General features: G+C 49.5%; 1 protein-coding gene across 1 annotated transcript in view; it reads right to left on the reverse strand.

The window, feature by feature from the left end:
- Positions 1 to 22724, reverse strand: part of ABCC2 (ATP binding cassette subfamily C member 2) — a 678688-nt gene that overhangs the window by 438074 nt on the left and 217890 nt on the right. The window contains exons 5-6 of the mRNA XM_078643538.1: positions 22153 to 22208; positions 18520 to 18751 (exon numbers count right to left, since the gene is read on the reverse strand). Coding sequence (XP_078499664.1) covers positions 18520 to 18751; positions 22153 to 22208 — 288 coding nt within the window. The remainder of the gene's footprint in view (positions 1 to 18519; positions 18752 to 22152; positions 22209 to 22724) is intronic.

Here is a 22724-nt window from a genome sequence, read left to right on the forward strand (position 1 = left end):
GGTGAGGGGTTGAGGGTGAGGGGTTGAGGGTGAGGGATTGAGGGTGAGGGGTTGAGGGTGCGGGGTTGAGGGTGAGGGGTGAGGGTGAGGTGAGGGGTGAGGGGTTGAGGGTGCAGGGTTGAGGGTGAGGGGGGTGAGGGGTTGAGGGTGCGGGGTTGAGGGTGCGGGGGTGAGGGGTTGAGGGTGAGTGAGGGTGAGGGTGAGTGAGGGTGAGGGTGAGTGAGGGGTTGAGGGTGAGGGGTTGAGGGTGAGGGGTTGAGGGTGAGGGGTTGAGGGTGAGGGGTTGAGGTGAGGGGTTGAGTGTGAGGGGTTGAGTGTGAGGGGTTGAGGGTGGAGGGGTTAAGGGTGAGGGGTTGAGGGTGAGGGGTTGAGGGTGAGGGGTTGAGGGTGCGGGGTTGAGGGTGAGGGGTTGAGGGTGAGGGGTTGAGGGTGAGGGTGAGGGGGTGAGGGGTTGAGGGGTTGAGGGTGCGGGGTTGAGGGTGAGGGGGTGAGGGGTTGAGGGTGAGGGGGTGAGGGGTTGAGGGTGAGGGGTGAGGGTGAGAGGTGAGGGGTTGAGGGTGAGTGTGAGGGTGAGGGGTTGAGGGTGAGTGAGTGTGAGGGTGAGTGAGTGTGAGGGTGAGTGAGTGTGAGGGTGAGGGTGAGGGGGTGAGGGTGAGGGGGGCACACATCCTAACAAGGAAGCAAAGCAAACAGCCGGAGAAGAGAGAAAACGGCAGGAATCGAAGTAAAGAGGAGGATGCAAGGAGAGGTACAGAGGGAGTTAGCATAAAAAGAGACACGGCCGGCGGCCGTGAAACTGAAAGTACGGCCGGCCGGCCGTGAATAATTAGGGGATGAGCGCACGCTGAGAAGCTGCCTTTGATGTGGTAATGCGAGGCAGGCAGGCAGGCGGCTGGTGGCATTGTACACGCGCTTTTTAGGGGTTGCGCTTGCGCAATGACCTAAAAAGCACATGCACTTCAAGAATCGCCAGTGGAATCGTGCTTGGGTAAACGCTGTTTAAGCCCCTATAGAGCTTCACCAGCTATGCGCATGCGCACAGCAGGCGAGCCCTAAAAATGGACAACATGTCTGCCGTAGCTTACATAAATCGCCTGGGAGGCACCAAATCAGAAGACCGCTCCAACTTGGCCAAGAAACTTTGGATGTTTTGCGTAGAACACAAGATTACTCTAGGAGCAGAATACCTTCCAGGGAAATCGAACCTTTGTGCGGATTGGAACTCCAGGTTCCTCTTAGATCACACCGACTGGGAACTCAACACCTCTGTGTTCAACTCCCTCAACAACCTTTGGGGTCCCTTCCAAATAAATCTCTTTGCAAGCAGACTCACATTCCAATTGTAGCATTATTACAGCTGGATGCCAGACCCAGGTGCTCTGGCAGTGAACGCTTTTCTCCAATCATGGGAAGGGATCAACGCTTATGCCATTCCCCCATTTGCCATGATCCAGAGAGTCCTTCAGAAAGTGAGACATCAACACTCTGCCATTGTCCTGGTGACTCCCTTCTGGCGATCCCAAGCCTGGTTCTCGACTACCCTAGAACTGACTTCCTAATTCCTCCCCTTGCGGACACCTTACAGTCATAGACGGTCAAATTCACCCTCTTGATCAAACAGGGAATTTGAGCCTTCTTACCTGGAGAGTGTCAGGAGATCCAATTATCTCGCAAGACTTTCGTCGACAGCTTCAACTCTCCTCAGGAGAATCATGGGCCCCTGGAACACACTTCCGGTGAAACAACATTTGGAAAGTTTGGTTACGTAGGTGCCTGGAAAGGAACCTGGATTCCGTGGAAGCACCTATCGTTGATATAGTTAATTTTCTTGTGGAACAATTTGTTAGGGGTCTAAGTTATAGATCTATCAATTGTTATAGGTCGGCTATTTCCAATGGTCATGCCCTAGTCAACGGTAAAACGGTAGGTAAAATTGCTATTATTTGTAGAATCCTTAAGAGTATCAGACTTAGAAGACCTCCAAAACCTAGATATCAATCTCTGTGGGTCGTTAAATTAATTCTTGACCTTTTCTCTGGTTGGCCTGATAATTCTCTGTTGAACAGAAATAACCTTTCTATCAAATTAGCTACTCTTCTTTGTTTGATTTCTTGTCGTAGGGTCTTTGATGTTAAAGCTCTAGATATTTCTTATAGATCTTATAATATGTTTGGAGTCAAATTTGAAATGCATAGAAGAACCAAGACTATGTCTGATTCTATTTTCTATCCACGCTTTGATACATGTAAAAAACTCAGTATTGTGGATTGTATGAAAGAATATGATTTAAGAATGAATGCACTTCGCCGCTCTGGTGTGGATCAATTACTTATATCCTTTGTTAAACCTCACAAAGGTATTAGCTCTGCCACTATTGCAAGATGGGTTAAAATTGTTATGAACCTTGCAGGTATCGATATGAGTATTTTCAAACCACATTCTATCAGAGGTGCAATGGCCAGTAAGTCCTTTTAGTTAGGTGGTAAGTTAGATGATATTCTAAAACCTGCTGATTGGTCTAATTCTAGAACTTTTGCTCATCACTATTGCAAACCTATCACTCATATGTCTGATGTTGTCTTACATAGCTACCAACATGCATAATGTTATCCTCCAGTCTTATAATGAAATTGCGATTCTGCTATTACCATGACTAGAGAATCTGGATTTCATTAAAGACACGGAGGCTAACATTATCCCTCCCACCCTTTCCTTTGGGTGGTTGATTTTTAACATACAATATACTTTTACACTATGTTATGTTTATATTGAATGCTTATTTTGTAGTTGTTATACTTATTTACAGTATTGTTTCTTATGCTTTTTTGCTCTTTTGCATTTTATTTTCTTGAAACATTTATATCTCCCTCTCTTTTCAGATAATCTCTCGTAACTTCTTGTTCCTGACCGACGGACCAATTTATTCGTCTGTCATCTCCTTCTTCTTCGTGATACACTAAAAACTTTTGGAGTTTTACTTGAAGTTTTTGGAACCTTTTTCTGAGATTTTATTGGACCATTCCTTTCTTTACACTACATTAAAAGAAGCTGATTGCCTAGTGCTCATGCCTTTTATTTGTTTTATAACATTCTTATCTAGAACTCTTGCTTTGTGATGTATGTGGCTGCTTGGGTCTGCATTAAAAGTTGTATGCATAATGTTAGCCTCATTGTCTTTAATGAAATCCCGATTCTCTAGTCATGCTAATAGGAGAGTCACAATTTCAGCAGGATCCACAGCCCTCCACCCACAATGGTCTGCAGCACATTTCCTTGCACTGGCCTTAAAGGTTCAGTGAATGGAAATGTGAAAAGCTACACGGGAAGCATTTTGAAACTGACCTGTGAGGAGGAGCTCTCTGTCCGTGTGGATTCGACTAGGGCTTTAGCACCACAAGCACACTACAAGCACTACAAGCACTACTAGCGCTACAACTTGCAGCATCCGCTTCGCGGGCACCGCTGCGCCCTTCAGGCTAGCGGCATCATCGTCTCACCGGGGTCAGCAGCATTGGGTGGATTGTGCGGACAGTGTCGACGCCTGCAAGCCTGTGGAGGGGCGAGGAGCAACACGGCAGGGACTCAATCTCCCAGGAGTCCCTGCCTGATCACCAACACCTGGTCCAGCGCTCCCTGAGAGCCCCGCCCACTGGCCCTGCACGGCTTAAGTCCCCCTCCTTCCACCCAGACTACGGGAAGCATTTTGAAACTGACCTGTGAGGAGGAGCTCTCTGTCCGTGTGGATTCGACTAGCGCTTTAGCGCTAGAACTTGCAGCACCCGCTTCACGGGCGCCACTGCGTCCTTCAGGCTAGCGGCTTCATCGTCTCACCGGGGTCAGCAGCATTGGGTGGATTGTGCGGACAGTGTTGACGCCTGAAAGCCTGTGGAGGGGCGAGGAGCAACGCGGCAGGGACTCAATCTCCCAGGAGTCCCTGCCTGATCACCAACACCTGGTCCAGCGCTCCCTGAGAGCCCCGCCCACTGGCTCCTGCTCGCCCTATATACTGGTCACAAACTACCGCTGCGCGGGAGCTGCCCGGGAGAAGCCCGGGACAAGGGCGGGACTGTCCAAGGCCGTCACAGGCCGGAGGAGGCCGGGCAGGGCCCCCCCTCTTTCATTTGCGCCCGAGTTGTACCAGAGACCTCTACAATTGAGGTGCGAGACATTATTGGTTTCGGTTACTAATCCCGATTGTTGGCTTAAGACTGTTGGATAATTATTCTACTTTATTTATATTTCTATTTTGAGCAATATAGCTAAACCTAATTTAAGAGCGGGCACCGGGGCATTAAACAATAGATATGAGGCCTTAAGTTCTTTGGACTTTAATGATTGACTCTGTGGTGGGAGATCTATAGACCAGGAAACAGAGGGTTCTGCTGATGAGCACACTGTATATGGGTCACAGGGCTCCTTACACCCTGTAATGACTGACAGTGCTGCTCCAACTGCCCTCAGAGATACGAATATTCCGCCTAGAGATGTAGGTCCAATGGGGGTTGGAGAGCACGAGGATCTCGTGGCAGGGGGCCCTTCTGAAATCTCCATGAGTGCCAGTGACCATCCTCTAACAAGACTGGTCTCGTGGAATGTGGTAGGTTTTAAGAGCAAGGCATCATCCACTGATTGGCTTGCATTCCTTGATGGCTGGGACTTAGTGCTCCTTCAGGAAACCTGGTTGAATGCCCCAGAGCACAGACCTGGATTCCTTAGTTTTAGTGTCCATGCAATCCCAAGTCTACGTGGTCGATCAAAAGGGGGACTTCTAACGTGAGTTAGACAAGATAGTAGATATAAAGTGACCCGCTTAGACTCTAAAAGCAACGATATATTGATAATTCAAATTCGTTGCCTCAGTTGCAGTGACCTCTTTGTTTTTAATGTTTACTCAAGGGGAACGCAGGGCGGGAAACCGTCCAAAACTATTAAAGAATTAGTAATTCTCCTTGAGCTTTATTCCACTAAGGGTAATAGGATATATGACGGTACCACGCGTACTTTTACAACGCGTACCGTTACAACGCTACTTTTGCCACGCAAGTCGTTACAACGACTTGCGTGGAGGGGCGCTGGATAGTAAATTTTTTAATTTACTATTCCAACTCCAGTCCCCGTGGACTCTAGGGAAAGGAGTTGGATAGTAAATTAAACTATTTACTATCCTGGAGCGCCCCCCAGCGCAAGTCGTGGTAACGACTTGCGTGGTAAAAGTAGTGTGGTAACGGTACCGCATTGTAAAAAATGCGTGGTTACCGTTGTATACCAGGGTAATATCATAGTTGCGGGAGATTTTAATTGTTGTTTTGAGCCGCTAGATAGTAATGATGTGGACCTCACTTTTGAGGAAGACAGGAGATGGAACATCCCTCAGTTGACAATTTCCCCAATCAAAAAATGGACAGAGGCTGCACTACAGCTTAAGATGCTATGTGTTGGACTAGGGTTGAGAGCAATCAACGGTAGATCCGCCTCTGATAAATGCGGGGCTTCCACCTTTAATAATGGTTCACGCAAGAGCCGGATTGATTATATACTCACCAATAAAGAGAACTGGTCCACCATAAAGGACATGGTGGTATGTGAAAGGCCTGAAAGTGACCACGATCCCCTTTGTCTTACATTTATCTTAGGGAAACATTTGAAGGAGGGAACTCCTCCGGATAGGATTGACATCGCACTATCGAACGATGTCAGGCATATTAGATGGGCTAATTGTTCAACGAATGAGGTCAAGTTAACAGCAATGAGGGAACTTACTATCCAAGCGACTAATGATCTCCTAAATTGCACAAACCAAGAGGGGGCGGCGGCAGATCTGAATCCGATTCACACCAATTTTTTTAATAAACTTAGGGTATTTTTTACGAAAAGTGGGCCACCTAAGTCCAATGGGCCTGTTAAGAAGAAAGATCAGTGGTATGGGAAGTCGTGTAGGTCTGCGTACAAAGCTCTGGCAGTGGCAATAAAATCAAAAGATAGAGCTGGGGTCAAGAGCGCACGTGTCCTCTATAAAAAAGCGCAATATGATGCTAAACGTGCTTGGGATGAGGAGTATTGGAGGGAGCTGTATTCCGCAAGTAAGGAATGCTCCATGTGTACCTTTTGGGATATGGTTAAGTGGGGCAGGGGGACACAGAGGGGCGAACCAAGTAATTCAGGTTCGCCTGACCTCTGGGTCGCCCACTACGCTGCCCAGTTTTCATCTCAAGAAATGACCCGGGTTGATACCGAGGGACCTTTGCTTAGTAACTCAGCAGTAGTTCCCCTACACTTCGAAAGGATAGAGGTTAGAAAGGTACTTAATTGCATCCCAAAGGGTAGAGCACCTGGTCTGGATTTTATTCCAGCCGACCTCTTCATGCATGATAAAGAGCTTTGGGAACCTTACATCCAGAACCTAGCAAATGGCATTGCCAACGGCTCGCCCATACCAACTACTTGAAAAAGCGCGGTGATCATACCAATGTACAAAAAGGGTGAACGCTCCGATCCAGGCAATTACAGGCCCATTAGTTTGTTAAATTGTATACAGAAGGTTGTTGCAAGGCTTGTCCTGCAGAGAATCCTAGCTTGGATTGAGGAGGAAGAAGTATTGTCACCCCATCAGGCAGGATTCCGCAGTCATACAAGCACCATTGATCAAGTTTTTAGATTTATTTTAATTTACTGGAGGGTGGTTATCCTTGGGGGGGGGGGGTATGTTATTTGCGGCATTCGTCGATCTTAAATCGGCGTTTGACCTAGTTCCTTGAGAAACAATGTGGGCAGTTTTTGCAGACCAGGGCATGCCTTTAAATATTTTGTCCCTACTCAAAAGACTACATGAGGACAATTTTGCCCAAATCAGGTGGAACCAACAAGGTAATGTGACAGATACATTCCCTATAGTGAGGGGTGTACGCCAAGGGTGCGTTCTTGCCCCAACCCTCTTCTCTTTATACATCAACAGGGTGATCGGCTACTTTATGCATTGTCCAACCGATGCTCCAAATCTGGACGGTGTGCCGATCCCCCTGTTGATGTTTGCAGATGACACTCTTTTAATCTCCAAAACGCAGCAGGGCCTCCAACGAGCCATTGATGTGTTTGAGGTCTTCTGTCAGGATCATGGACTTGTTGTAAACGCTAGTAAGACTAAGTTCATGGTATTGCACAAATCTAAACATGTTAGAGGTAATGTGGCACTGAATGGGGTCAGACTAGAGCAGACCCAGGTTTCTTCATATCTGGGCATTACCCTTGCATCCAAATGAGATTGGAACCACACGTTACACATCTGGCTACTAAGCATGCCCAGCTATCAGGAGCCCTAACTAAGGATTTTTTTCTTTCCTACACCAGGCCGATAACACCAGTACTGCAAATTTATGATGCCAAAATAGCCACAGCAGTTTTATATGGGGCGGAACTGTGGGGATATAGCAATTTATCTCATTTGACTGGGTCTCAAAATAAGTTTCTCCGTCGGGTCTCGGGCCTTCCAGCATCAACCCCGTTAACCCCTCTTTTCTATGATCTAGGCATTCAGCGACTGGAAGACAAGGCCCACTACAGACCAGTGGCGTACTGGAGGAGATTGTGGGTTACCCCTGAACTCTCCCAGTAGCTAGGGCTTTTTTAGATGTAAGAAAGCTGATAAGGCCCACAAAATCGGGTGGTTGTGTGAGGTTTTTTTCTGCCATGGGCTTGGTCAGCCTATGGGAGGATCCCATAACAAACACCTTCCCCCCCAAGAAGGTCCTAAGAGACCTTTATTGGAGCCTGGTAACATTGAAGAGATTTGGCTCGACCATTGGTCCGTCACTAACGACTGAGTTTTTGGAACTAAAACATCTACCTGCGTTAGAGGGGTACTGGGATTATATTACTGTCCCGGAGGCTAGAAAGAGACCACCAATTTAGGGTGGGAACTCTACCAACAAATCCCTTCACTTGTAAATGGAGAGGACTTGTTCCCACCTGTCCTTTCTGCCCCACCATAAAGGAGACCATTGGTCACATTTTATTTTGTTGCCCTGTGTATAAAGTTCCAAGACGGGTATGGCTGAGACCCATCTGTCTCCAGCTTAGCATTCAAACTGGCTGTGAAGCTCTAAGAATTCTTAAAACTGACACCACTCAGCCTGTGGTTATTGCAGTGGCTAAGTTTTTACATTGGTCATGGAGAATTCGTTTAATTAAATCGTGTCCGAGATGACCTTTTAGTTTTCTTCTGTATATATATTTTAACCGTAGTCTCTTTTTAGATGATCTTAACTTTAGTCAATATGTATAATAGAGTTGTTAATGTACAATATCTTATACCTAACTGGATGTTAATTATTTTTTTAATTTGTGAGACGGATAGTTGATCTGTCACCAAGCCCTGGGATGTGTTTAACCCTGTTGGTTTTTGTAACAAATGACTTTCAATTTTTTTTTTGTAAAATTTTTATTTTATTTTGAGGTACATAAGAAACAAACACAGGGCTGCGGGAGACCGCACAGTATCCAAAAGCAAGGTAAAAGCCTTGTAAGCACAACAGCAATGACCCAAGCATTTTAAAAGTATATCCAGTCCAGGCTCAGGACAACAGAACATTGAAGAATCACTGAACATAGTGTGCTATCACGCTCATCAGTAGGCCGGGCCAACTAAGGTGACCAGTGCCGCAATGTGCCGGACCCCATACCTCCAGATTCTATACAGCGATGTAGACAGTCAATTTGCGAGTCCTCCACAGCCCAAAAACCCCAAACATCCAACATTCCCTACCCACCCCCTCCCTCCCCCCCGGTGGTGACGCCATTCACTCAACACTCATACAGATCCACTTCACACTTGAAAGAGGTGCATCGATCTCACAGAGGCCGGACACACGGCCGAGGGCAATCCCTTAGAGAGAAACGTAACCAGAGGCCCCCACTGATATCGGAAGTTCTTATACTGTCCCAAGAAGATGTCCGCCACTCTCTCCAAACTGAGTAACCTCCACAGCCGCGCATGCCACAACGAGATCGCCGGAGCCTCCCTCTTCTTCCAGGCCGCAGCCAGCGTAAGCTTCGCTGCGCCGAGGCACAGCCACAAATTTTTTTTATCCGCCCTGGTCTGATAGACGAGGCCAGGGTCACGCAGCCCTAGCAGGACACAAGCCATAGAGTCATCAATGGGATAAGTCAATATGTCCTTCATATGGGAAAGGATTTCCTCCCAATACGGACGGATCACCGGGCAGTCCCACCAGATATGGCGGAAATCCCCCAGAAGTCCGCAACCCCTCCAGCACTTATCTGAGGTCCCCGGGAAAATGCGGTGAAGCCTAGCCGGGCACATATACCATTGCATGACCGTTTTTAGGTGGGCTTCCCTCAAGAGCAAGGAATGGTTAAAGGACGTCAAGTCGCGCCACAGCGCCGACCACTCCGCATCCGAGACATCCCGCCCCAACATTTCCCTCCCATTGCCCCATGTAGCGAGGTCGAGGAGTTATTGGTCGATTGAAGTAACAGCTGGTAAATGAAGGAGATAGCCCCTCTCATGGCAGACGTCCGCAAATAAAGGCTTCAAACGGCGTCGGCGGTCTCGTAGCCGCCTCCACCACTCCAGGTGACGTAGCCCAGTGCAGCAGCTGAACATGCCGGAATCGCTCATTCTGGGGGACCCCATAATCTCTCATGCAATTAGCGAAAGTAAGGGTGTCCCGGCCGTGGAACAAATGGGTCAACGCCCGACACCCCCCCTCCCTCCACACCGCAAACGGACCTCGTGTAGTGCCGGCGGGAAAGCTGGGTTGTAATGCAAGGGCGTAAACGGCGAAGGGAATGTGGTCCAACGGTCATCTCCCGCCAGGGAGTCCCATACCTTCAATACCGTGCCGGTGGGGGTGCTGATATATGCATTGAGGGGGCGGTCCTTCTTTGGTTTCCAGGCCAGGTCCCAAAGCGACCTACCGGCAACGCATCGGTCCATATGGAGCCAGTGTTTCTCGGAGGTCTGTTGCGACCACTCTACCAAAACTCTCAATTGCGCCGCTTTGTAATATAACTGCAGGTCTGGGAGCCCAACCCCACCCTCTGATCTCGGTCGACGGAGAACTGCATATGACACCCGTGCCTGACCCCCCTGCCACACGAAACGCAGTAAGGAAGTCTTGAGGTGCCGAAAGAAATCGCTGCCCATGGGGATAGGCAAGGCTTGGAACAAATATAAGAATTTAGGGAGGAGGACCATCTTCACGGCATGGATTCTGCCCAGCCACGACAGAAATTTCGGCTTCCACCTGTCCAATTCGGCCCGAGATTTCGCCAGCAAGGATGGAAAATTGGCCTGGAACAGTCCGCCCACCGTTGGAGTCAAATGGACCCCCAGGTAGACAATCGAACCCGCGGCCCAGGCCAACGGTGTCAGCGGCCGCACCCGGTCCACCTCAGCCTGCGACAGGGTAAGATTCAGGATGTGCGACTTGCTATAGTTGACCTTAAAGCCCGCCACTCCCTCAAATTCCAGCAAGGCCTCCCTAACGCAAGGAAGCGAGCTCTCCGGATCAGCAATAGAGAGCAAGACATCGTCCGCGAAGAGCGAAATCTTATGCTGCTCCCCTGCAAATGGTAAACCTCGGATCCCCTCATGCTCCCGCACCGCCACCGCCAGCGGCTCGATGCTCAGCGCGAATAGCAGGGGGGACAGAGGGCAGCCCTGTCTAGTGCCGCGAGTGTGAGCAAAGAACGCTGATAAATGACCATTCACTGCAACTCGAGACCGGGGGCAGCAGTAATTAGCCCTTACCATAGTGATGAAGGTCTCCGAAAAACCAAAGGCAGTCAAGGTATTGAATAGGAACCCCCAGTCCACCCTATCGAAGGCCTTCTCGGCGTCCAGGCCCACTAGGACCGCCGGTATACGGAATCGTTCCGCCTTTTCTATCAGATGCACCACCCGCCGTGTGTTATCATGCGTCTGGCGACCCTTAATAAAGCCAGACTGGTCCGGGTGGATCAGTGCCGGCATAAGGTCTTGTAGCCGACACGCCAAGATCGCCGAATACAGTTTAGCGTCCAAATTAAGAAGCGCTATCGGGCGAAAGGAGGCGCATTGTGCCGGATCCTTCCCCGGCTTCGGCAAGACCGTAATCATCGCCTCCGCTAAGGAGCCAGTGGAGGAACCAGAGGTGGCCATGTCATTAAAAAGGGTGACCAAGAAATCACAGAGTTCGGAGGCGTAAGATTTATAAAACACAGCAGTGTACCCGTCCGGGCCAGGTGCCTTGTGAAGCTTCAAGTTCTTAATAGCCGCTAGCACCTCGTCCCTGGTAATCGGCGCCCCCAAGAGCTCATTCCATTCCTTAGATACCTGCGGAAGGGGTAGACGCCCCAAGTAATCTTCCTGAGCAGCCGTTCCCAATCGGTCCCCCTTGTAGAGGTCCGAGTAAAAGCGACCAAAGATGGCCGCCTTCGTCTCGTCCCGATGCTGCAATTGTCCAGCAGAATCACGGATCCCTCCAACGTACTCCCGCTCCCGCCTGTCACGAAGCTGTCGAGCCAAGTGCCTCCCCACCCTGTTACCACAGGAGTAGGACTGACGGCCCAGCCTCAGTAGGGTGAACTCCGCCCTGTTGCTATAGTGGGCTCTCAGCTTCCCCCGCACCGCCGTGAGGGGCCGGAGGGTCACCCTCGAGGGGTTGAGTTTGTGCGCCTGCTCGAGAGCAGCCAGTTCAGCCTCCAGGGCCTCCCTCTCCTTGCGTCGCATCCTATTGAGTTGTGCGTTAAGGCCCAAGCAAGTGCCCCGGATGGACGCCTTAAAGGCATCCCACGTGTTGGTCACCGAGGTATCAGACGGTGGGTTGAGGGCAAAGAACTCCCTAATGGCTACCCGCAGCGCCTTGTCAGACGTCTCGTCCCGAAGCACCGAGGCCGGGAAATACCACTTCCGTTGCCCGGAGCCTGTCGACGACCAGCGCAGTGTAAGCACCAGCATGCTGTGATCCGAGACCGAGAGGGGCAGTATGGTGGAGTCAAGGACATCTCCTCGAAGAGCCTGGCCTATGAATATATGGTCCAATCGGGAATACGAGCGGTGCACATGTGAAAAAAATGTGTAATCCCTGGACGTTGGATGTAGAAACCGCCACCCATCAACCAACGCCATGCCCTCAACTGTTTGCCGCGACACCTCCGAGAACACACCAGTATCCGCCCTGCGGGAGCCAGAACAGTCCAGCGCTCCGTCCCACACCAAATTACAGTCCCCCATGATGAACAACTGCCCTTCAACAAAATCACCCACTTTACGCAGTAAGCCCTGCAGAAACTTATTCTGGCCAGTATTAGGAGCATACAACACAACAAAGGTACAGAGCCGCCCCTGAACCAGCCCCCTCACCATCAACCAGCGGCCCTCCCTATCCGTGCGGATCGCCTCAGGCTGGAAACGCAGCGAAGCATGGAAGAGGAGGGCCACCCCCTTGTGCTTGGTGAACGCAGAGGATCTGTATATCAGAGGATACGCCTTATGCTTGAGACGTAGTTCATCTGCGCGTGTAAGGTGAGTTTCCTGCAGACCCACTATATCTAAATGGTGATCCGTTATATATTTCCATACCCTTTGCCGTTTCTGCGGCGAGTTCAGTCCCTTGACATTCCAGGTTCCTATGCTAACAGGCATCGGGAGACAAAAACCAGAATCCTGCATAACGCAGGGGTAAGCCCACCACCCCCTGCCATAAAAACCCATGGTTACAGCCCACGTGAAGAACAGTGTCCCGCCAGCCCTCCTCCCCAGTGTCCCAACCTCGAGTCCAAGGCCCTCCCGCCTTGCCTCCCCCATACCAACAACACCACACACTCTCCCTCTCAACACTACACAGCACTATCCACAGCACGACCGCGTCACCACCATCTCCCCCCCCCCCCTCAACCCCAACACCCCAAACAGCCCCCCCAAGACCCTCCCCCCCCCCGAAAACCCCCTCACAAACCATCAGAAGTCCAAAAGAGTCCTCCTTGGTAGGGCTAGGAGACATCGGCCGATGTCCCCCTCGAATCTCGTACCTGGGCGTCTTCTCACAAAGTACATATGAACCCACGGTACCTGCAGGGGTGCGCCCCTCCGGCGCCTTCCAGATCACTCTTCAGAAATCACGCCGCCCCGGAACCAAGCTGAGAGGCTGACAGCGTGACAGTGGCAACCGAGGCCACCGCGTCGACCCGTTCTTGCATGCTGGTGGGCCTATCAGGCACCCTCCTCCCCCCCTCCCCGCCCACCCTGTGCCAGGAGGGGGATCTTTGCCGGCTCCGTGCAGAAGGACTCCCACCGCCAGGTGAGGCATCCGGACCGTCGATCCCCAGGAGTTCCATGGCCACTTGAAGGGACCTGATCTGTTCAAGCCTGTTGTTCCATCGAAATATGATGCGGAACGGGTGGCCCCATGAGTAAGCAATGTTGCGGTCCCGCAGGAAGGCAGTCACTGGTCTAAACTCACGCCGTTTCTGCAGAGTAGAAGCCGCCAGATCCTGGTACAACTGCGGATGGTGCCCACGAAACTGGATAGATGCAGCCTCCCGGGCCTTCTTCAGAATGCGCTCTTTCAACTGAAAATCGTGGACGCAAACGAGGATGTCAGGCGGAGGGCCCCCTCCGCGCCTAGGGAGACCAACCCTATGTGCCCTGTCCATCTGAACATCCGGTAGTGCTTCGTCACCCAGGATCTGCCGGAACAGCTCCAGGACATAGCCTCTCAGATCTCCGGACTCCCCTTCCCACGGCACCGACTTAATACGGATGTTGTTCCGTCTGGAGCGGTTCTCCAGGTCCTCAGCGTGGGACTGCAGATCCAGATTCTGTTCCCTAAGACGCAGCACATCCTGTTGCAGCTGATGGACATCATTAGCCAGGGTAAGATCATGGTCCTCCAGGGTGGCTACCCTCTCGCCAACACCATCCAGGTCTCTCCTCACCTCTCTAAGGTCCGATGCGAGCTGGGACCGCAGCTCTGAGATATCATCCTTAATGGAAGCAAACAGCTCAGTCATGAACGCTTTCGTGACCGGCGCCTCTCCGTCCCCTGACGCGGAAGAGGAGCTCCCCCCAGGCGATGGCGGAAGTTGGGAGCCCCTGGACAGGCCATCCTTGTTAGTCTTCCCCCTCCTCTGGTTGTTCGTCATCTCAAGACCGGTCGTGTGCGATTCCCCAGGTCACAAATCTCCGGCGACCACAACCCACGGCATCAATAGCCGGCCACGCGGCGGGGCGACCGAGGCGGGCCTCCCTGGAACCGTTTTCGAAGCGTCAGGGCAGCTAAGGCAGGGCCGCTCCTCTGCACTGCCAGTCCTTCGGATCTTGCAGTCCCCACCAGGTCACAGGGCAATGGTGCGCGTGCCCCCAAAGACCAGAGAGCGTCTCATATGCCCGGGCCACTGCTCCGTGGGGAAAATGGCGCCCTGGGTCGCCGCACGGCCAGGCCCTCCAGAACAAGCGTCACTCAGGGTGTAGGCCTCAGCTGAGGCTCCAGGCGTCTCGCCCCCCCCTCAATTAGAGGCCGCCGCCGCTCACGGAGCCTTGTAGGCGTAGGCTACTTGTGGCCGCAATCCTCAGTTGACCCACTCAGGCGGCCGCCCAGCCCGCACTAGGCCGACGTCGCAGCCGGCCAGAGCCCAATGTCGACTCTTCGCAAGGCCAGCCCAGCAGTCCGGCTCAGCCAGTGCCCTTCACCAGCCAGATCGCAGCCCTGAGCCCCCTGGCCGCCTCCAGGCGCTCACCTCCCTCCGGTCTGCAGGGACTGCAGGGGGTCGCGTAACTGCTGCTCCGTCGGGCCGCACTCAGTCTTCGGCTCCGCCACCGCACACACAGCTCTACATACGGGCGGGGGGCAGGGGGGCAGACGCTGACCTCCGGGAATCCCGCCGGTCGCTGATTCTATCGAGGCGCCGCTCCAGCTACCGGCCGACCTCCAGTTCAGCACGGCGACCGCTCTGTCTGCACTTCCTGTCGGCCTCCCTTCTTACTCGAGGCCGGCGTCGGACAGGCCCTCCGTCGCCTCCGCTCCAGAAGCGCGCTTCTCCTCGTGGGACGCCCCGAGGGACTAGCGCCGCCACCAGCACTCAGCCACTATGCTCCGGTGCCCCTTGACAGCAAAACCGCCGGTCAAAGCACGGTTCCGGGGGTGCTATTCGGTGCTTTGCGAAATTCGGCGCCGGAGGGGACGCAGAGAACGTCTCACTCCGTCGCCATCTTGGCCACGCCCCGACTTTCAATTTTTGAGCATGTAGATGTATTTTAACCAGCTGAAACTTTGTATATTATTGTTGTCTTTTATGACTCATCGTCGAAATAAAGACTTTGAATTGAATTGAAAAGCTACACTCCTACACCACAACAAAGGGAGGAATGTAGGCCAGCACATCAGCCATCCTGCTTGGTGAACAGGGGTTAGTTCATTTTTCACTCCTCAGTTGTTCAGCCCCATAGGATGATGTAATATTCTATGTTTGACTGTTTTGCTGTTCTGTGATACAGCCCCAGGCGGCACAATTTTTGGAGGCGGCCGCAGCCGCCTGGCACTGGAGGCCCGTTGCGTCCGCGGAGGCCTTTATAATTTTTTGGGGAACGAACACAGTGTTTAGTGTCCACAAATAAATTATAAAGGCGGCCGCGGCCGCAACGGGCCTCCAGTGCTGCGGCCGCCGCCCGCGGCCCTGTAGTTTAAAAGTGCAAAGCCGCGCTCCAACCTGCACTCCTTCTGACCTCACACCCAACAAAAAAACAAAATAAAAGACGATCAACATGTAGGAGGAGCCTAAGCCCCTCTCTTAATGCTGCTTCCTAAAGATCCTTTTCTGGTTATGGCATAAGGAATGGCATTAGATGCGCTGTCAAATCGCGCCTACAAAAGTAGGTCAGGCACAATGGCGTAGGGTGTAAGGAGCTCGGGTGCAAGCAAGGCAACTTGACCTCTTACTGCTAGACGACTAGTAAAATACAGCAATAAAGAGTTTTCCATCGGTTCTGCTGCACCTATGATAGCCACGCCCCTGGTCAGGAGAATGCATTGTAAAAGAACGCCTTCGCGCACATATGGTAACAGTGGACTATTCCGTCAAAGAAAGAACAAGCTATGGGAATAAGGAAAGTGCTGCAGAGACCTGTTGTGTAGCATTGGACTTTAGCTAAAGAACCGTGGTCATTATTGTCAGTGCAGAGGGTATGCGCCTCTTAGTGTAGTCTATTCATTCTTCTGTTAATACAATTTCCATAATTCACTGATGCAAGATTGGTTTAAACAAAATAGCTTCGTAGCAGTCTGCCATGTCAATTGAAGAGCCGCGACGTTCAAGGAGTAGGTGAGTTTGTTCAGTCACTACTGTGCTTAAATAAAGGACGCATGTTGGATGAATAGGTAGATTAAAGGACACCAAACTATGCCATCGTGCTGGCATTGCTGATCGATACAGATCTTTGCTCCCCTGTAGCTGGTGAGACGTGCGAGGCACAGAATGCTGAGTTACCACCTGAGCTCTGCAGTGTGGGACCAGCATGTCTTCAGGCCTGAGCACTGGAGACGTGTTACTGTTGTTAAGGTTAGGGACACGTGTGTAAGACAGAGTCTGCCATTAGTATCACACACAGAGACTGCCTGCTTTCGGTAACTGCTGCACGGTGCACACAAACGCAGGACTTACTTTTTGGCAATTTAATTGAAAGCACCCCGGCCCCCTGCAACAATAGTGCTTTCAATAAAATTGCCAAAAACTAAGTCCCGCGTTTGCACTATGCAGCAGTTACCGAAAGCAGGTCAGGAGGAGTGCAGGTTGCAGCGTGGCTTAACTAAGTCGCGTGGCCGCCGAGTTAGTGTGTATTCCGACCGTTGTTGGCCCCCCGTCCCAGCCTCAGAGTCCATGGCTGTCAATCAGTTGTAGGGAGCACTACCAATGACGGCCCTGTAATGACATTTTTGGCCAGCCCTCGCCTCTCCATCAGAATGTAGCAGTGATGCGTTACACGCTTCACCGCTACGCTCTCATCGTGATGAGTCAATTCTGGCCTGGGGCAGTGCTTTATTATACTTGCAGGCAGCTTTGGGCGTTTTACTGGCCTGGCTGGCTCTCTGGACTGAGTCTGCTGGACTGCAGACACAGTACTAATAGGGGAACAAAGTTGAAACCCCTTAAACCACCCCTGCCTGCCATAATCCCTGCCTGGAGCGAGTGAGGTAAGAGGAGAGCAGCAGCAGATTGAGAGGGGTGGGTGGCTGAGTCTGTGGCTCATCCATGATAGCTGCCAAGGTTTCAGATTGCTATGTGTGGCACTTTCAGAATTTCATTGTAATTATGAGTGACATGTCAACGTCTAGAAGTCACACTTTCTCAGGGGCAAAAATTAAAATACCTCAATAAAGATGAACGAAACATATGAATACCAGAAATTACACCCATTTGATTATGGGGAAACTCTTAACATTTTGAAACCGGTGCAAAGCAGTGTCATGTATGTGCATGTTTGCATTGTGCTGAGGGGTGATTGTTCACACAGCTCTCTGATTGATGTCACATGCGGTTTTTCTGAGTACCCAGATAGATCATGCAGTCTGTGTGTTCTCTTTTGTACTGCCAGTCACCGGTGTATTCAACTGTGTAGTCTTTGACCGTGTCATGTATGTGCATGTAACTTGCATGATCGAGGTAACTATTAACAGCAATACTACGTGTCTCTCGGACATCTTTCAAGTGCTCACCGTCCTTTTCCCCCAACATCCCCCCCCCCAGGGGCGGCAATCTGAGGGATAGCCCCGGGCGCCACAATCTCTAGCTATGCCCCTGGATACAGTGCAGAGCAAAAAGGAATTTGCTCTGGGAAGCCTCATAGGGAAATATGTACAATACAGACGAGCAGCCATGTTTACAATACCACATTTCTGATTACACAGCTTGAATATTCAGCACAAAAGGTCTCCTCGGGTGCAATTTTAGAAACGTATAATTCCTGCGCTACTAAACCAATACCAAGAAGGATCAGAAACCACTATATGAGTTTTCAAGCAGGTGTTCACCATCTTCCTCTCCTACTCCTTGTAGAAGTATCCTACTACAAGGAGTAGCAGAGAAGGACGGTGAAAGAAGCTGATTATTGCACAGTGGGAGAGGACTGAGGATTCCTATAATTTAACCTTATACTAAGCATAGGCCTTCCTAGCTAGCGGCTGGTATGTGGAGATGAGCAATAGATACGTGTACATTGCATGACAAAACTCACATGCTTCAACTTACCAAGAGGCGTCCACAACATTTGCCCTTATTGCTAAAATATTTCGGACCACACGACCAATCTTTCTAAACATGTTTAAATTAATATGACACTTCATTAAAAAGTAAGAATGCACTATTTATGAATGCCTGGTCATAATCCTAATCTTTGGTAGAGCATGCCGTTTGTATATGAAGGATGGTACAAACCTCTTAGTTTCACCTTAGCATTTGGTAATAAGCAAGGATAGGGGGATCTCCAGCTTGCAGTGAATTGCGTCAAAGGTGCCTTGCAATACTCACCAATATAAGGACATCGTGACTTGGAGCACTGCTGAGGCCGTTCATTAGCTCTCTCGTCTGTCTCTTATACGCCTTCTTTTGTCGTCGCTTCTCTAGCGCTTTCTTGGCTTTCTTCACCTCTTGGATCATGTTCTTCTCAAACAAGTCGTGGATGTGCTTGGTTTTATTCACCTTATTCAGCTCCCACAAGTCTTCAAGCTCCAATGGATGTTTAAAACCTTTTACAATAATTCTGGAAAGAAATGCAATTTTTCTGTAAGAGTTCTTTGAAAATGTACCCAGAATAAACTTTGTGTTATGAAGATGCATTACCATGTGTTCATGTCAAGTCAATATCAGACTCAGTGCTTTACTGAGCTTAGCAATTCTACTGGGGCACATAATGCATTAAATAAGGATTATTACATAGTTCAAATATTGTGGAAGAAAACGATTGTGTGCGTACAATGGGCTCCATTCACAAAGAGCCTCCAAGGTTATTGTGGAGGCTCCGCAGTCAGGGATGATGCTCCACAGTCATGGTGGAATATCCGCTTTGCAGTTTCTCACAGCGGAGGTTCCACCATAAGTGCTGAGCCTCCACCATGACTGTAAAGGATCCTTGTGAATCAGGCCCACAGTGTGGTTAATACTGGAAGGAGGTTGGAAGTTCATATTTAAGAGCAATTATTGTGTGTTCCAGGCAATGATATTTTCTGTTGTTCTCTTGATCTACATAGTTTCAACATTGCAACTCCCTTTATAATAATTCTTATCATTAACACTCGACCATGTTAATTTGTTGTAGTGGAAGTGCCATGATAGGGGTGGTAGTGCAGTATGGGGGCTTGATAATGTAATGCTGCGAGATAATCACACAAGATAGAGGGAATAGTGTGGTGGTGAGGGTTAATAATGTGGCAGTGTGGATGATAGTCTGGTGTTGAAGGGGCAATGTGGTAGTGAGAGATGGTAGTGTGATGGTGGCATAATGGTTGGCATGGCAGAGCAGAGCAGTGCATTATGTGTTTTGCAGCAGTGGGTGTGGGGTGCATTGGAGAAAAAGAAATATGGTGCTTGGAGATGGGAATTCAACTGGTGGGTCGATTTTAGTATGAGGCTAGGGGTTATTACAGGACTGATGTAGGATGTTAGTTCTGTGGTCAAGGCTGGCACAGAATAGTGGGGTGGTAGTATGGAACCATGGTTTGGGTTGTTAGTGTTGATGAGTGGAATGCAATGCATTCATCTCAGCTACTGGTAATTACTCAATAACACATTCCAGTTGATCCATTTGTTTGCCTGCCATGCCATCTCAGACAGAAACCAGTCAAATGCAAATCAGCCCTGTCCTGCTCCAATATGAACAGTCCAGTCTGAACGGTCAAGTAAGGTCTTCTCTCAACTGGAACACAAGCTACCCCAGACCGGTTTCAGCTATATGAGCCTCTTGAATACAGTGCAGCTTGGCTCCAGGGGCACATTGAGCAAGAGACCCACGTCGGAGCATGCCCATTGCACTAAGGAAAAAAAGAGTCAGACACAGGTAATTACTCTGGGATCAATTCCAGTCCATTGTTTTTCCCCCATTCTAACATCAAGACAGGAACCAGTCATATGCAAATCAGCCTTAATCCTGTTCCATTAGGAACAGTCCAGCTTAAACTTTGAGCCCAAGTAACCTCTGAACTGGAAAACAAAAAACCCCGGACATATTTTAATCTATTTGGGCAACTACAATAAGGCACAGATTGGTTCCAGTGGCACAGAGAGCAAGGGGCCCACATACGGGCATACTCGTAGCACTTAAAGTGTTAAATTAAGGAAAACTAAAAGAGTAATGGATGAAATACTATAATCAATCTCAGCCACTGATAATTACTCTGGCCATATAGCAGTCCATAGTTTTTTCCCACCATGGCACCTCAGAAGTAACTAGCTACATTCAAGTCAACCCTGCTCCTGTGCCAATAATATTCCATACATCACCTTGTTGTTTGTTGTAATTGACTCGTCAAGCGCGACGGGCATGCCCAGACATGAGCCCCATAAAGACTGTGCCACAGGACGCAAGCTATAACCAGTAGGGTTTGCTTGTGTTCCCTTCTGGAAGAGGGCATTACTTGACAGCTCAGATTGGACTGTTCCCATGGGGAGAAGGGCCAGTATTGATTTGCATAAGGCAGGTGTCGTTTAGAGTTGCAAGGCTAAAGGAGTGATCATTAGTGGCTGAGATAAATTCAGGCCTGCCACCTATCACCTAGTTGCTTGCTGTGGTTGAAGCTCTAAGTGCAGACTTGTAACCTGTACTCATTGTGCCATCGGATGCAAGTTAAACCCGGCAAGCGATGCTCAAATGGCTCTAAACTGGCCTTAGGTTATTTCTGGAGGAGGCCTTACCTGTCAGTGTTTTTAATGGACTGTTCCCATGATGAACAGAGTTAGTGCTGATTTGCATAAGGGGTGCGTCTATCAAGAGTGACATAGTGCATGAAAAACGATGGACTGGAATGCTGTTCAAGTGATCACCAGTGGCTCTGAATAATTTAAGCATTCTATCCATCACCTTGTGTTTGTTTGACTTGATAGTGCGACACTAAGGAAGCCATGAAATGCTGGGATTGCCATGTAGCTGGAAGAGAGTGGCGCTGGTGAGTTCTTTTGGCGGGTAGCAGCGTGATATCAGGGAGTAGGAGCACTGAGCTGGTCTGGGATAATGAGAATCTGGGGGCTCTGCAGTGGTAGTAGTATAGGTGTTACTGTGATGATGTGAGGTTGTCCTGAGGCAGTTGGGGTGGTAGGGCTGTGGTGGGGTGGTATTGAAAACCCAGGTATTGGTTGTGCTCTGCTGTAGGTTGATAATTTGATGAGATCAGGGAAATTTCAGTGGTGAAGGGATGCCGTACTGCAGCTGAAGTGTGGCTCACAGTGTGGTAGATGTTGGGCTGAGAGGGTGAGTGACATAGTAATGTGGTTGTGAAGGTATCGTTTCACTGTTAGGGGTGAGTAAAGCGATATAATAGAGTGGTTGCCTGGAATTGTCGGATAAAACAAGTCTGAGGGTGGTAATAAGATGCTGGGGATTAGTGCAGTGCCGGATGCTCGTAGTACAGAACTGTAGGTTGGATGGTGGTAAGTGGCGAAAGTATGTTTCTGCATTAGTAGTGCAGTGGTGGTAATGTGGCGCATTCAAATGTTAATGTGGTGCTTAAACGTAGAAGTTATGTTCTATAGTATGTCATGTGGATAGGGTGAAAGTGCAATGGTAATGGTGTGGTAGTGCAGTGGTGTGGTTGGTGATGGGGATGGGGCGGGGTTAGTTTTGTGCAGAATAGATAAATAGTTCGAAGCAGTGGTACTGGACCACAATCCGTTCTCCAGCCATCCTGAAGGCAAGCACATAGACTAACAACAAACTAGCTGTGACATTGCAATCCGTCCAAAATGGCCAGTGAAAAACATTGGGAATTCTGATGTTTGGTGGATCATGCAATCCCACGAGTAAGAATGGTATGATTCAGTGGAAAGTTGAAAACCTTAATGGTAAAAATAATTCTTGAAGAAGCATTAAATGTGCTGGAAAATCAACTCCCTCTAGGCCAGATCTTTTAAAAAGGAAGCAATGAAAAGTGATTTTACAATATGACGTCTTACCTATTGTACCAGTTAAACGTTATCCTGCTTAGAAAGGATGCTGTTGTCTCTGGGTTCTAATACAAGAAAAAAAAAAAAAAAAAAAAAAAAAAATTTATTCAAAAATTAATTAAACATGTAAAATTCTGTAAAGACCTGTGCATTTTAGTGTGGAAACAAAACTGAAAACGTGGCCCTACTTTAATATCAAAATGTATCAATTTCACACAGAACAGACTGGTACCGAGGACCTGGTCACACTGTGTCCAGGGCCCTAACCAGAGGCAACACCCATAATGGAACAAAAGTGATGCAATCGGTAATTGAAAGTACTGCTCGTGGCTAACAAAAGCAAGTAATGAAACATTTTGCTGGAATATTCTAAACGTACTGAGGTATCTCTCTTAAGGGAACCCCTGACATGAATTTGTATGGTGTTTACAATCTAAATATACTAGGGGTGTAGCTTCATAGGGGGTTTGTGGGGTGTCCCGTGCCACTAACAAATGCTAGAAGTCAGGTTCTGTCCATGTCGGGTCTGACAGCGTCTATCAGCATTCAGGGAATATGACACTTATTCCGCACGCATTTAC

The sequence above is a fragment of the Lissotriton helveticus genome, chromosome 5_1, assembly GCF_964261635.1.
Source record: "Lissotriton helveticus chromosome 5_1, aLisHel1.1, whole genome shotgun sequence".
Lineage (NCBI taxonomy): Eukaryota > Metazoa > Chordata > Amphibia > Caudata > Salamandridae > Lissotriton > Lissotriton helveticus.